The sequence below is a fragment of the Sus scrofa genome, chromosome 13 (genome assembly GCF_054392235.1).
Source record: "Sus scrofa isolate SSC_HxYL_T2T_F1_AM1 chromosome 13, Sscrofa_HxYL_maternal_Yorkshire_Landrace_v2.0, whole genome shotgun sequence".
Lineage (NCBI taxonomy): Eukaryota > Metazoa > Chordata > Mammalia > Artiodactyla > Suidae > Sus > Sus scrofa.
In genome coordinates, this window is record NC_139395.1 from 143,313,676 (window position 1) to 143,326,961 (window position 13,286).

A 13,286-nucleotide genomic window follows, 5' to 3' on the forward strand; every position below is an offset into this window, starting at 1 on the left:
TGGTTGTGATCTCTTGCCCTGTAGAGTCCCAAAGTATTTTGAATCTCACTGTATTAGATATCTGTTGCTATGGGAAACAGATTGCCCAAAATGTAGCAGCAGAAGACAATAATAAACATTTATGTCTTCACACAGCTTCTGTGCCTCAGAAATACAAGAATACTTTGCCTGGGTGATTCTAGCTCAGCGTCTCTCCCAAAGTTACAGTGAAGAAGTTGACAGTCATCTGAAGGCTATATGAGGCCTGGAGATAACCATTTCCAAAATGACCCACTTGCCTGGTTGATGGCAGGAAGTCTCAGTCCCTTACTGGCTATTGGCAGGAGGCTTTAGTTCATTGCCATGTAAACCCCTCTATAGGGTTGTGAGATGTCCTTAAGAAATGGCAACTGACTTGCCAGAGTGAATGACCAACAAAGCAAGGCAGAAGCTGCAATATTTTTCATTACTTACCTTCGAAGTCATTTCCACAATATACCATTAGTTACAGAGTTCAGGCCTATTCGATGTGGAAGGAGACTATGTTATAGTAGAATCACTGAAGTTTATCTTGGAGCCTGGCTTATATACTCACCCAAGCTTTTAAAGTATACTTATTTAATTTCATGTTTTACTAACCTACATTACTGAACTACTCAAATGAACATCTTCTGTTAACCTTTACTATACTTGCATTATTTGCTGTTACTTAATGTTGGTGGATCTGCCTGGTCTTCTTGAAAGTGGCCAAGCAGTTTATCATCCCTTTAAGATGTAGCAGCAAATCTATCACTTTTAGAGAACATTCTCCATACCCTAATCCCTAAGTTTCTTTTCTTGGAATTCAAAAGCATAAGCAGAATCAATAACGGCTTTTGTGTATCCTATTGAGGGAAAAATATTTAAGTTCACGTGAAACAACTATTAAAATTAATGAAGTAAGTATGTGTTCACAAAATAAACCTTAAATTTTTTAAAGGCTTGGTTATCATACAGAACATATTCTCAGACCATTATGTAATTGAATAAATAACAACAGGATAACTTAAAAAGAAGATGCAATTCTCAACTCATTTTATGAGAATAACATTTTCTGGACATCAGCATCAAGTGTAGAGAGAACAAGACAAGAAAATTATAAGACATCTTCATTAAGGACTATAGATTCAAATTCCTTCGCAAAAAAAAAAAAAAAAAAAATCAGCAAAACAATTCCAGTAATGTACCAAAAAGATTATACACCAGAGTTCCCATCATGGCTCAGTGGTTAATAAACCCGACTGGCATCCATGAGTATGCGGGTTCGATCCCTGGCCTTGCTCAGTGGGTTAAGGAGCCGGCGTTGCTGTGAGCTGTGGTGTAAGTCACAGACTCGGCTTGGATCCTGCATTGCTGTGGCTGTGGCGAAGGCTAGCAGCTGCAGCTCTGATTTGACCCCTAGCCTGGGAACCTCCATATGCCACAGGACAAAAGACAAAAAAAAAAAAAGATTATACCCCGTTATTATATTAGGTTTATTACAAAAATACAGTATAAAGTTGATTTACTTTACAAAGTCAACTAATTGAATTGACAAATTGAAGAAATAAAACCATATCATCTCAATGGGTGCAGAAAAAGCATTCAGTAAATCCAATATATATTCATCATCTAAATCATCAATGGATTAATAATGGAAAGTAACTTTTTGGAAACAAGTAAGGGATGCCTATTTAAAAACCTACAAAAAATAAAATAATAAAATAAAAACCTACAAAACATATTCTTAAATGACATCACTTAAAACAACAACAAATCTAATAAACTATGGGAAGTCTTAATGGAAAATATTATAAAAATATATGGGAAGGCATTAAAAATAAATAGCTGATCTTGGATAGTAAGATTCAACATTATAAAGATTTCAATTTCTCTAAATGATTTATACCTTAGATTCAATACAATTCCAGGTAAAGCTGCAAAATGATCTCCCATTAAACTTGACAAACTGCATTTAAAATTTATAAATAATTAGGTGTGGAAATGGGGGGGGGAAGGAGAATCATGACCCCTATGTCACCCCATAAATGAAAACTAGTTTCAAAATTTAAAAATTTAAATACATAAGGCAAAACTCCAGAAAGATTTTAAGACACTGTAGGAGAATATTTTCATAACATTAAGGGTGATTTCATAAACAAAATGTAAAAGTATTGACAAATTTTAAGACAACATTAAAGATTTTCATAAAAGACACAATAAAGATGATTAACTACAAGTGGGAAAGGATATTTACTTATAACTGATAAGTCTAATATTTAGAATATAAGAAACACTCCTACAAATCAATATTTAAAAGAGAAAAACAGGCAACAGACTTAACCAAGTACTTCCAAAGGATGAAATCCAAGTGGCCAATATGCAAAGTGAAAGGAGAGCAACTGTATTAGTATTCATGGAAAGCAAACTAAGACCAAAACGAAATATGATAGCAAATGCAACTAACTGGCAAAATTAAAAGTCCACAATACAAGGGTTAGTATATATTTGAAACAATAGGAACTATCATACACTGCTCTTGGGTGGTTAAATTGGTATAGCAACTTTGGAAAACAGCCTGTTCCTATGTAATAAAATTAAGGATAGGCATAGCTAGCAATTCTACTTCTAAAAATATACTAGAGAAATCCTTAAATGTGCATTACAAGCCTGTATAAGAAAATGTTTAGCTGAATAGTACATGACAATAATAACAAAAAAGGAAATACCTCATGATAAAGTGTATTAATAAGTGTTGTAGAGTTGTATGATAAAATATTATACAACAGTAAACATGAAAGAGCTCCATTTACACAAGTCAACATGGGCAAATCTCAGAATACATAATATTTGCTGAAAGAAGTCAAGAGGAATTCACATGTAATTTCTTTCAGATAAAATTCTAGAACCATCTAAACTAACCAGGAGAGTTTTGAAGAATACATATAGATTATAAAGAAAATCAAGTGATATATTAGATCAAAATTCATCCTACAGATGACCTCTGGGACTAAGTCATGAGAGGGATTCAGTGTGAGAGAAAGAGAAACAGGAACTTCTTAAGTACTGATATTTTATTTCTTAACTAGATGCTACCAATAGGGGTGTTCACGTTTTCTTTTTCTTTTTTCTTTAGGGCCACACCTGCAGCATATGGACTTTCCTAAACTAGCGGTCAAATTGGAGCTCCAGCTGCCAGCCCATACCACAGCCACAGGAACACAGGATCCTAGCCATGACCAGGACCTACACCGAAGCTCAGAGCAACACCAGATCCTTAACCCACTGAGAGAGGCCAGGGATAGAACCCATATCCTCATGGACACTATGTCAGGTTCTTAACCTGCTGAACCACAAGGGAAACTCCTAAATACAAGTTTTCTAACAGTTGTTTTAGAATGGTGAACATCTTTAGAGATTGAATTATCAAATAATATAAATATTAAAGAAAATCCTATTTGGCTCAAGAAGTCTATTTTAGTGAGAAATTTAAAGTTATATTTTAAAAAATCCACCCTTTTTATATTACTTTGATAGTCTGTATCCTTAAACTACTTTCAGAATATTTTAGAATGGAAAAGGTGGATTGTTTTAAATGGATATATAACATTATCCATGTCATACCATTATTTTGTCACAAGAGGGACTAGATAGTCAGAAAGTAGTTTTCCCGTTTGGTCTTAATATCTTTTTATGTTAACATTTATGTTTTATACACTGCATATGCCTGTCAGTGTATACTTCACAGAGTGTAGTATTGTTATATACATTTCATATCAGCAAAATGTTAAATATTAGTTTGCCATTGTACTTCTGAATAGATGGAAGTTGTATAGACATTATTTAATTTACTGAGTTATTATTGTTTTTTGTTAAGTAGAAGAAATAAATAAAACCCAAGTCAACCATCCCCTGGTTCCTAATACTTTTAGGACCAAATTTAGGGGAAAGAAGAGAAAGAAAGAAGAGGAAATGAAGGAATAAGGAAGGAGAAAAAGATTTTATTTTTGCTTTTTAGCATACCACAGCTCCCTCTCATTTATTTGAGCAGGGAAAGTAGATTAACCATAGCAAAGAAAGAAAAATACTGTTTTCATTTATTTTACATTCAGTTTTGAAAAAGTACATTGGTAGTATGAACCAGTAAGTGTTCAACTCTAATTTATAATGACACAGGAGACCATCATACTTTTAAAGAAGTATGGGGGAAATAAGTATGAAAAAATACTCTTTGAACAAGTGAAAGGATTGTTTTTTGCGACACCATCCATTCTGCGCAAGTTTTAGGTCAGTTCGCAGGAAAACCAGCTGCCCTTTCCTTCCTCTTCTCATCAGTCCTTTAAACATCTGGAAGGGGCTGGTTTCTCACTTCCTCTTCCTATTTGTCTGAGACTTCCCCTAAGCATTCTTCTCCATTCTAAGGTGGCTTCCACCTTCCCCTTCCCCTGGAGTTATAATGGGAGTAGTCCATGTAGGAGCTTAAGTGTTCAAGGAATTAAAAATCACATCTGTTTAATTTTTTAATGTATCAACTGTATTATTCTCAAACATCAGTCCTAAATCATCCAGACAAATTCATTCAGTTTTTATTTCTATGGCAATATATTACCACAAACTACTGAACTTAACACAAATCTGGAGTTCCCTTGTGCCTCAGCAGATTAAGAATCTGGCATTGTCACTGCCATGGCTCTGTTTTACAGCTGTAGCACAGGTTCTATCCCTGACTCGAGAATTTCTGCTTGCCGCAGCACCCCCCCCCCAAAAAAAGACAACACAAATTTATTATCTTTATTATCTTACAGCTATGTATGTCAGAGGTCTGGTATGTGATCACCAGTCAGCAAATATCATTCTAGACAACTTTGATATGACTGATTGCTCGCCAGTGGGTGGCCTCTGAAATTCCTTCTATGTGCTGCTGTGGGCTCTCTCTTTCCACGGGTCTACCAGCAGAATACAGAGGCAGTCAAGGATTGGTGTTCCTTCTTGGAGGCTCTAGGGAAAATTCACTTCCTGTTCATTTAAGTTGTTGGCAGAATACAGTTCCTTTTGGTTGTAGGACTCAGGTCCTCCCCCCCCCCCACCTTTTTTCAAGAATGTCTAGAGGACACAGCATTCCTTGCTTCCTGTCACTTTCCTCCACCTTCCAGACCAGCAATGACAGGTTAATCTTTCTCAGAGCATCTCTCTGACCCACTTTTCTTCAATTATCTTCTATTTTTAAGGACTCTTCTAATTAGATCAGCCCCTTCCAGGTAATCTAGGATAATCTCATCTCAAGGTTTTTACTAATCCCATCTGCAAAGTCCCTTTTTGCTATGTAAGGTGACATATTTTCAGATTCTGCAGATTATGACATGGACATCCTTTACAGCGGCAGAGGGGAGTCAGCATTATTTTGACCACAAGAAAAATAACTGCTTAAGTGAGGAGTCTATAGATCTACTTATATAAATAAAAATAATTTAAAAATATAAAGACATTTTTCATTTTTTAACAGTCCTATTTATAATTACATCAGAAAACCTAAAGCACAACTTTTATGCAGTCTTCTGTGACTTGACCATAAATTTTATGCTAATTATATAGACAAAGAATTGATTATCAAGTTGATTATCTAGTTGAGAATATGCAGCCAATTTACTATCATGAAATCCAGAAGTGCAAACAATAGGCACCACATAAGAGGGTGTGTTTTTCAGAAAATTGAAGAATGGGTTAAAGATGTGGCCTTGCCCCAAGCAACCTGGATCTGACTTTGCTGTGGCTATGGTGTAGGCTTCAGCTGCAGCTCCGATTTGACCCCTAGCTAGGGAACTTCCATATGCCCCATGTGTGGCCCTAAAAAAAAAAAAAAAATTCTTTTTAAAGATTAGCAAAAAAAAAAAATACTCCGGAGTTCCCATCTGTGGCGCAGTGGTTAACGAATCCGACAAGGAACCATGATGTTGCGGGTTCAGTCCCTGCCCTTGCTCAGTGGTTAAAGATCTGGCGTTGCCCTGAGCTGTGGTATAGGTTGCAGACGCGGCTCGGATCCCGTGTTGCTGTGGCTCTGGCGTAGGCTGGCGGCTATGGCTCCGATTCGACCCCTAGCCTGGGAACCTCCATATGCCGCCAAAGCAGCCCAAGAAACAACAACAACAAAAAAAAGACAATAAAGAGTTAATTTTTGAATATACAAACTGTAAGGCCTCCTGAAGGATTTTTTAAGACTTCATTTTAATATTAATATTAAATATTAATGTTTGTTTTTAATAATTTTTAATTAATTAATTTTAAAAATTAAGTATTTCTTCCCCTATTGATCAAACTGTTGTCTAGGAGACAGTTCTATAAGATCATACATAAATGTTATCTGCGTTGACTAGCAAAACTAAGGACCAACCTAGGAGAGAAAATAGGTGTGAATCAGCAGAAAAGAAAGGAATTATGTTAAAAAAAAATACGTATATTCCTACAATATTATTTGAGGATAAGCTCCCCATCTGGTTCACCGCCTATTTTTATCATCCTTGCATACACAGCACTAAGCACAGTACCTAGCATATTAAACACATTAAATAAATATCAGTTATCTCCAAATGAATTGTTGTAATTAAGATTAAACTAAGCATATAAAATTTTGTATTTACAAAATAAATAATCAAAATCGCTCATTTCCATTGTTCTGTACATTTTACAGAGATTATTAAATTGAATTATTTACCTAATAGTGATATGAGGAATAATGATAAGATCTGGTAGTTAAGACAAAAACTTGGCATCAAGATAAATGAGAAAAACTTTTCCTCTACTATTTGTATTAAGACATTGTCAGTCTGACAGTACTTAATTACGGGTATTTGAAAGCAAAGATTATTTCTGATTTACTGATCCCAAGACACCCACAAAAGGAATCTTATACCTAGTAGGTACATGGTAAGTGATAAAGAAAAAAATCGTAGATATTGTATTTTTTTTCTTTTTTTCTTTTTTTTTTTTGTCTTTTTGCCTTTTCTTGAGCCGCTCCCGCAACTTATGGAAGTTCCCAGGTTAGGGGTCGAATCAGAGCTGTAGCCACCGGCCTACGCCACAGCCACAGCAACAGGGGATCCGAGCTGCGTCTGTGACCCATACCACAGCTTATGGCAACGCTGGATCCTTAACCCACTGACTAAGGCCAGGGATCAAATCCGCAACCTCATGGCTCCCAGTCAGATTCGTTAATCACTGCGCCACGACGGGAACTCCAATGTTGTATTTTTCATTCATTTTTAGTACTTAAATTATGTAGTATAATATTGACAATGTAATGCAAATAATTAGAACTAAAGAAGCTATTGGAAATGTTCTGAAAAAATTTGCTTAATTCTTTAAGCTGTTGAGTTGGCTTGTGAGGTAATTAGTCCTTCATCATTGAGATTTTCAAGTGAAGAGCTATATCATTGCTAGTCAAAAACTGAAGCAGAAACTTTTTTATGTTTGGTGGGAGAATAACCTTTATCTTTCCTGTTCCAAAAGTATTTGACTGCTGGCAATGTTTTCTCTTGATCTCAGTACTCATCGTGCTCATAATCTATCTATGTCTAACGTTGCTCTCTTATTTAGTACTTGTGGTGGCAATAACAAATTTAGTTAAAATGCTTCTTTTTAGAAGTTCCTGTTGTGGCTCAACATGTTAAGGACTTGACATGGTGTCCAAGAGGATGCGGGTTTGATCCCTGGCCTTGCTCAATTGGTTAATGATCTGGCGTTGCCACAAGTGACCTGGATCTGGCCTTGCTGTGGCTGTGGTGTAGGCTGCAGCTGCAGCTCCAATTTGACCCCTAGCCTGGAAACTTCCATGTGCCCCAGGTGTGGTCCTCAAAAGGGAAAAAGAAAAGTTTCTTTTTAAAGAGTTAATTTTTTGAATATACAAACTGTAAGGCCTCCTGCAGGATTTTTTAAGGCTTCATTTTAATATTGATATTAAATATTAATGTTTGTTTTTAATAAATTTTTAATTAATTAATTTAAAAAATTAATCCCAATACTTCTTTTGTGAAGTATTTTTCCCAAACAATATTTGACATAGAGCATGTATAACAAGCATAGTCCATCATATACAAAGCTTCTTCAGGTAAAATCTGAGTGAATACCTGAGAAACACATCTACTCCACCTTCAGTCTTGGCACCAGCACCCTTTCTTCTCCCACCATCATCCTGCCCCAGAAGAATCATTCCAAAGGAGAGGCTGGGGAAAACCACTGACCTGGCGCAACCTTCCTCAGTCAACAGAGGAATACTCCAAAGCATGAATGGGGAGAGGGACTTACCAAACTAAACACTCAGCAGATTGGTATGCTAATAAGACATGGCTTATTATCGAGGCTATTTGATTTTGATAAGTTATTTAATTTCTCAGTCAGTCTCCTCAGATGTAAAATGGAGGTAGTCATACCTACTTCAACAGATGTTGAACGGATAAAAGATAGTGTGTGACCCATCATGGGTGCTGAAGAATGAGAACTATCACAGCTATTGCAACTCCGGAAGAAAAACCCTAGATCTCCCTGAAATAAAAGAGTAAAAGTAATGATTGGTAACTTGGACCTTAGCTTGAAAACGTTCTTTTTCGGTTTGTTTCAGGAAAGTAGTAGATCATCCAAAAAAGCGATTCGGCATCCCCGTGGATCGGATTGGTAGAAACCGGCTTCCAAATTCCAGAGGCTAATTAATCCTAATTGTGAGTACAAGTTGAAGAAGTAACAATACCGGCAGGTTTTGATAAACATTTCCCAATGGGGTATTGATCCACCCTGGATTGTAAATCCCCTTTTTGATTCCTTAGCTTATAAATTCACTTTTTCAAACATTTCTACACTTGATTAGTATATTAATGTTAAATAATTTAAATGATATTAAAAAACAATGTCCTAGGTCTCTTCACTCTAAAAAAAGATTTATTCTCACAGACTCATATATAATTATTGAATATTAATATGGAAACAAATACTAAAATTCTAATTAATAATAAATCACCATGAAGAAGACATAGTCTAGTGACACACACCATTTTGTTACTGATAACTGCTTTACCAGAATCGTTGTAACACAAGACAAAGGAGAATAGCGTAGCAAAAAGAGCATTAGCCATAGAATCAGGACATATAATCCAAATCCTGGTTGTCAATTACTATCTTGTTTCCAAAAAGATATTTTATTTCTCCACAGCTTGTACATTTAGCCAATAACACGAGGGTATTGTGAGGATGAAATTAGATGCTTATAGGAGTCCTAGAATGTAAGAGACAAGTGATATATACATGCAAGTGATAACCACTTATATTACCGTTCTGAAAACTTACTCTGTGCTGAGCCCTATATTTAGTGCTATACCTGATTGCTTCATGTAATCATTATATTCTATAAACACTATTATTGTCACCAGGATCTTGAGAAGTAGTACAGTGTAAAGGGTCAAAGGGCCAGCTAGGGCAGTCAGCCTTTGTGGGTTGAATCCCAGATCATCCATCTATTGCTTAAATTCTGAAATTTCCCCATCATAAACTGAAAATAATAATGATTTCTGCCACATTACATTGTCCTGAGGACTAAATGAATTCATATACATTAAGCCCTTAGAATAGTGCCAGACATGTGTTAGGTAAGCAATAATTATTTTTATTGTACAGATAAGTGGAAAGTTTAGATATATTAACTCACAATGCCCATAGCTAGTAAGTGGTACAAGTAGAATTCAACCCCAGAAAGCTTAAGTCCTTAGCTTATATTTTAAACAATATATTTAATCAAACATGTTATATGTTTTAAACATTAAATATCTGTTGAATATAAAATATACGTAATGTATTCTCTATCAATAGGGCTTACAGAGGCTGCATCCTTTCTCCCAAAGAGATAAGACAACCTAGAGCTGCTTTGACAATTTTAGGCTGCAGAGAGAAAAATCTGCTTTCTGTTTTTCTCACTATAACCCTCAGACAATTGATGTAGAGGCCTAGAAGCATCACATTAACCTTGACCCTCTTTTCACTTGTCAGCCGTTTTTCGCTCTTCAAACAATCTCAACCACAATGAAAAGTCAGTATTTTACCTCAGCCTTCTCATTCTCAGAATGACTTAGTTACAATAACTTTTTGTTCTGTGGAGTTGTTGATCAATGAAATTATGAAGTTACTGAATTTCTATAAATACAGGAGGACTTATTGAATATAGTCAATAACATTGCCTTTTGAGCAGCACCATCTTCAAAACTCAGACTGAACTTTATTTCTAGAGATATACCAACTAGGGTCAACTCTTCAGGGTTGTTAAAAATCACCGCATTATATTTGAGCAGAAACTAATTGCTACTAAAAATCAACTAACTCCTTGAAATCAAAGCCACAAGCCTGCAGTTTCTTGATGTCTTGTGAACACTATGACACTGAGGTTAAAATAATTAAAATCACTTGATTTCCACATGTATCCTAGCCCCTTCACAACCCTTGATATCACCCATTTGAGTATTTCTGAGTTCAACCAAAATAGAATTTGATGAAAAAATTATATAAGAAACTCATTTTTGTATAAATTTTAATATGAAGTTTTAGACCCTAAAAACTCCAGGGAGCTACCAAACTGTGAAAAGGGAGTTGAATTAATATGTTTCCTGAATCACTGTTGAGTGAAATCCAAATTATTACATTATGTCCTGCACTTAATAGATGTTTCAGAGTATCATGAAAATCACTGTCCTTATAAAATCTCAATATAGTAATATCACAAAAGAATAGGTTTAGAAAAGAACTTAACATCCCATATTTTCTCTTTCCCCTTTGTTAATCATTCTGGGGTTCACCTGCTCAACCATTGTTTCTATTATTCCTCCTACTTCGCCAAGATTTTTCAGATGTTTTTTTACTTCCTCATGTGAAGTTTCATGTTTTGTATTTTATGAATAACAAAGGCCATCAAAATATATTTCTAATTTCCATTCAACTCTTCAAAATTAGTTTTTGGTATATTATTTCTTATTGTCAAAAAATTCCTTTGAATTAAATAGGCAATGTAATATTTGTATCATTTAATAGATAGATAACTTGAGTCATTTAATAATGTTCACATATCATGCAGGTAAACCATTAGAGAGTCAAGAATATAAAGTCTCACTTAAACTAAAATTTTTTTTAACAAATGAGAACCCTGAGACTGTGAGAGGAAATTGATGTGCCCCCATTTTTACAGACTTTGGGACAGAGAACTATCCAGGACTTACTCTTTGGATTTTCTAAGCCAGCATTCTCTTCATGACCTTTTAGGTCTGTGTGCTATATTGTCAGAGCTGGCTGCTAACTTCACTGCATATCCATTTCTTAAACAGAAATAGTATCTCAGACTTTATGAAAATCTTTGTTTCACTTCTGTAGGAGTTGATTACACTCTTCTGGAGCAGTTTTATTTGTGGGTTTTCACCTTTTGGGTTTCACTGTAAGTTTTCACCCTGAAAGTGAAACTAGTTCTAATCATGGAAGTTTTTCTTGGTTTGAGGTCAAGTCTAGATACAGCTGCTGGGTGCTTCTTAGTTTCCAGAATAAATGCTAATCTCTTCCCTGATAAGCATTTTGTAAAAGAATATAATCTGATTTTTACACAATGTCCTCCTTAAATTATTAATATTATGAGATCAAAGTTTTGCATTTTAATAAACTTCAGTTCCTAGCAACTCAGATTCAGAGAGGTAAGGTTTCACAGCTTCTCTAGATACAATTAGCAAGTTCTTGCTTGTTCTCTGTGGTTGAAATCAGGATGCCCACTTGATGGAATTTGGTAGAAATAGGACCTGTAATTGTGCTGCTCCTTGCTGCCACATGCCTTAAAACTTCATGATAAGAGACTTGTTAGAGGATTGTACTGACGATTTTTATTTTTGGAGAATATTGACACACTATCATTCAAATAAATTGACATAACTCTAAAATAACAGAAATATTATGTTTAAATACCGGTGTATGGTTGGACGCTTTAAAAAGAATAAAAATACAATTATCAACATGTTAACAGTAAATGGAAAGTAGTAATCATATTGTCTTTCGATTGTCATTGCAACATCCTTTGAACTAAGGTTGAAAACTCAAAAGAAATAGAGGTACCCACAAAAGGTAGTGTGGTTTTCAACATAAACACCTACCTGTTACATTAAATATACATTTTTAAAGGAATTTTGATCTGAAATTATCATTTTGCATTATTGTCTCTGCAATAAAAATATGCCACATAAAAAAAGCTATAATGAAAGCTAATGTAGTTAGAGTTTTAGTTCTTCTCAACTGAAGTTGACGGGTTTCCCCTTATCTACAGAATTCTCATTAGCGTTAACATTTTCAACTTTCATTTTTGCAGACACAACTTCCTTAAGTGAAATGTCACAGAAACATGGAAGATGCTTCAGTGAAGTTCTTCACACTCCTTAATGATTAAACTTCTAAGGAACATTCTGTAATCCTTTCCTGAGCTTGAACTTCAGTTCATCACATCACAGTATTGTTACAACTTCAATTAAATTATGCAGTTAATTTCAATGCATGGATATTTTTAAAATATATATTTTAGTTATTCATAAATGGTTACTTGATCACAAACATTACTTTGCTAAGAAATAATCAAAAAAACACAATTCAATGAAATGTTTCTATATGCATTTACCATTTATATATATTCAGTTGAAGAATAATAACTAAGACTGATGTCTTTCTGTAAAATTTACATACAATCCATTCATTCTTCATTGAGAAACAAGCAAATGCAATGTTCTATATTTTACCTTGTATAGTTTTACTTCTCTCTTATCCTTTGTCTGTGAGTCTCTTGGGTAATGATTATGCAATTAGGCTTCTCTTACATTTAAATTTCAATCAGGTTCAACCAAATAAAGCACAGCCCCATTTCCAAAAATAGGCAAAAAAGGGGCTTTGATTAAGAAAAAAAAAAAAAGCAGTAATTAAACCCATCAACAACTTTATTCTTCCCTTGAACTGAGAAAACATGGCACATCAGGGCACAATGATTTAGAATTAAGAAATGAAGGATATTACTCATTCCCCAAGCATGGCCATCTCATGTCCCCTAACAACTTTCCATTTCTCTATATCACAACTTATAATTAATTACTAGCAGCAGTGGCTGATCATGAGAAGAACAACTACACACGGAAGTAACAGATGAAAGTTTGGAGGAAGTCAAAGAATCACCAAATAGGAAACCACCAGAGCAGTAGAGGCCAGTCAAATTCACCTAAGTAAACAGTACATTTCAGCATGTTATA

The 13,286-nt window shown here is 34.9% G+C and overlaps 1 protein-coding gene across 1 annotated transcript in view; it reads left to right on the plus strand.

Moving 5' to 3' along the window:
• Positions 1-12,551, plus strand: part of OSTN (osteocrin) — a 43,098-nt gene extending 30,547 nt beyond the window's left edge. The window contains exons 4-5 of the mRNA NM_001098597.1: positions 8,609-8,705; positions 12,365-12,551. Of these exons, the coding sequence (NP_001092067.1) occupies positions 8,609-8,693 (85 nt within the window). The 3' untranslated portion in view covers positions 8,694-8,705; positions 12,365-12,551. The remainder of the gene's footprint in view (positions 1-8,608; positions 8,706-12,364) is intronic.
• Positions 12,552-13,286: the final 735 nt, after the last annotated feature.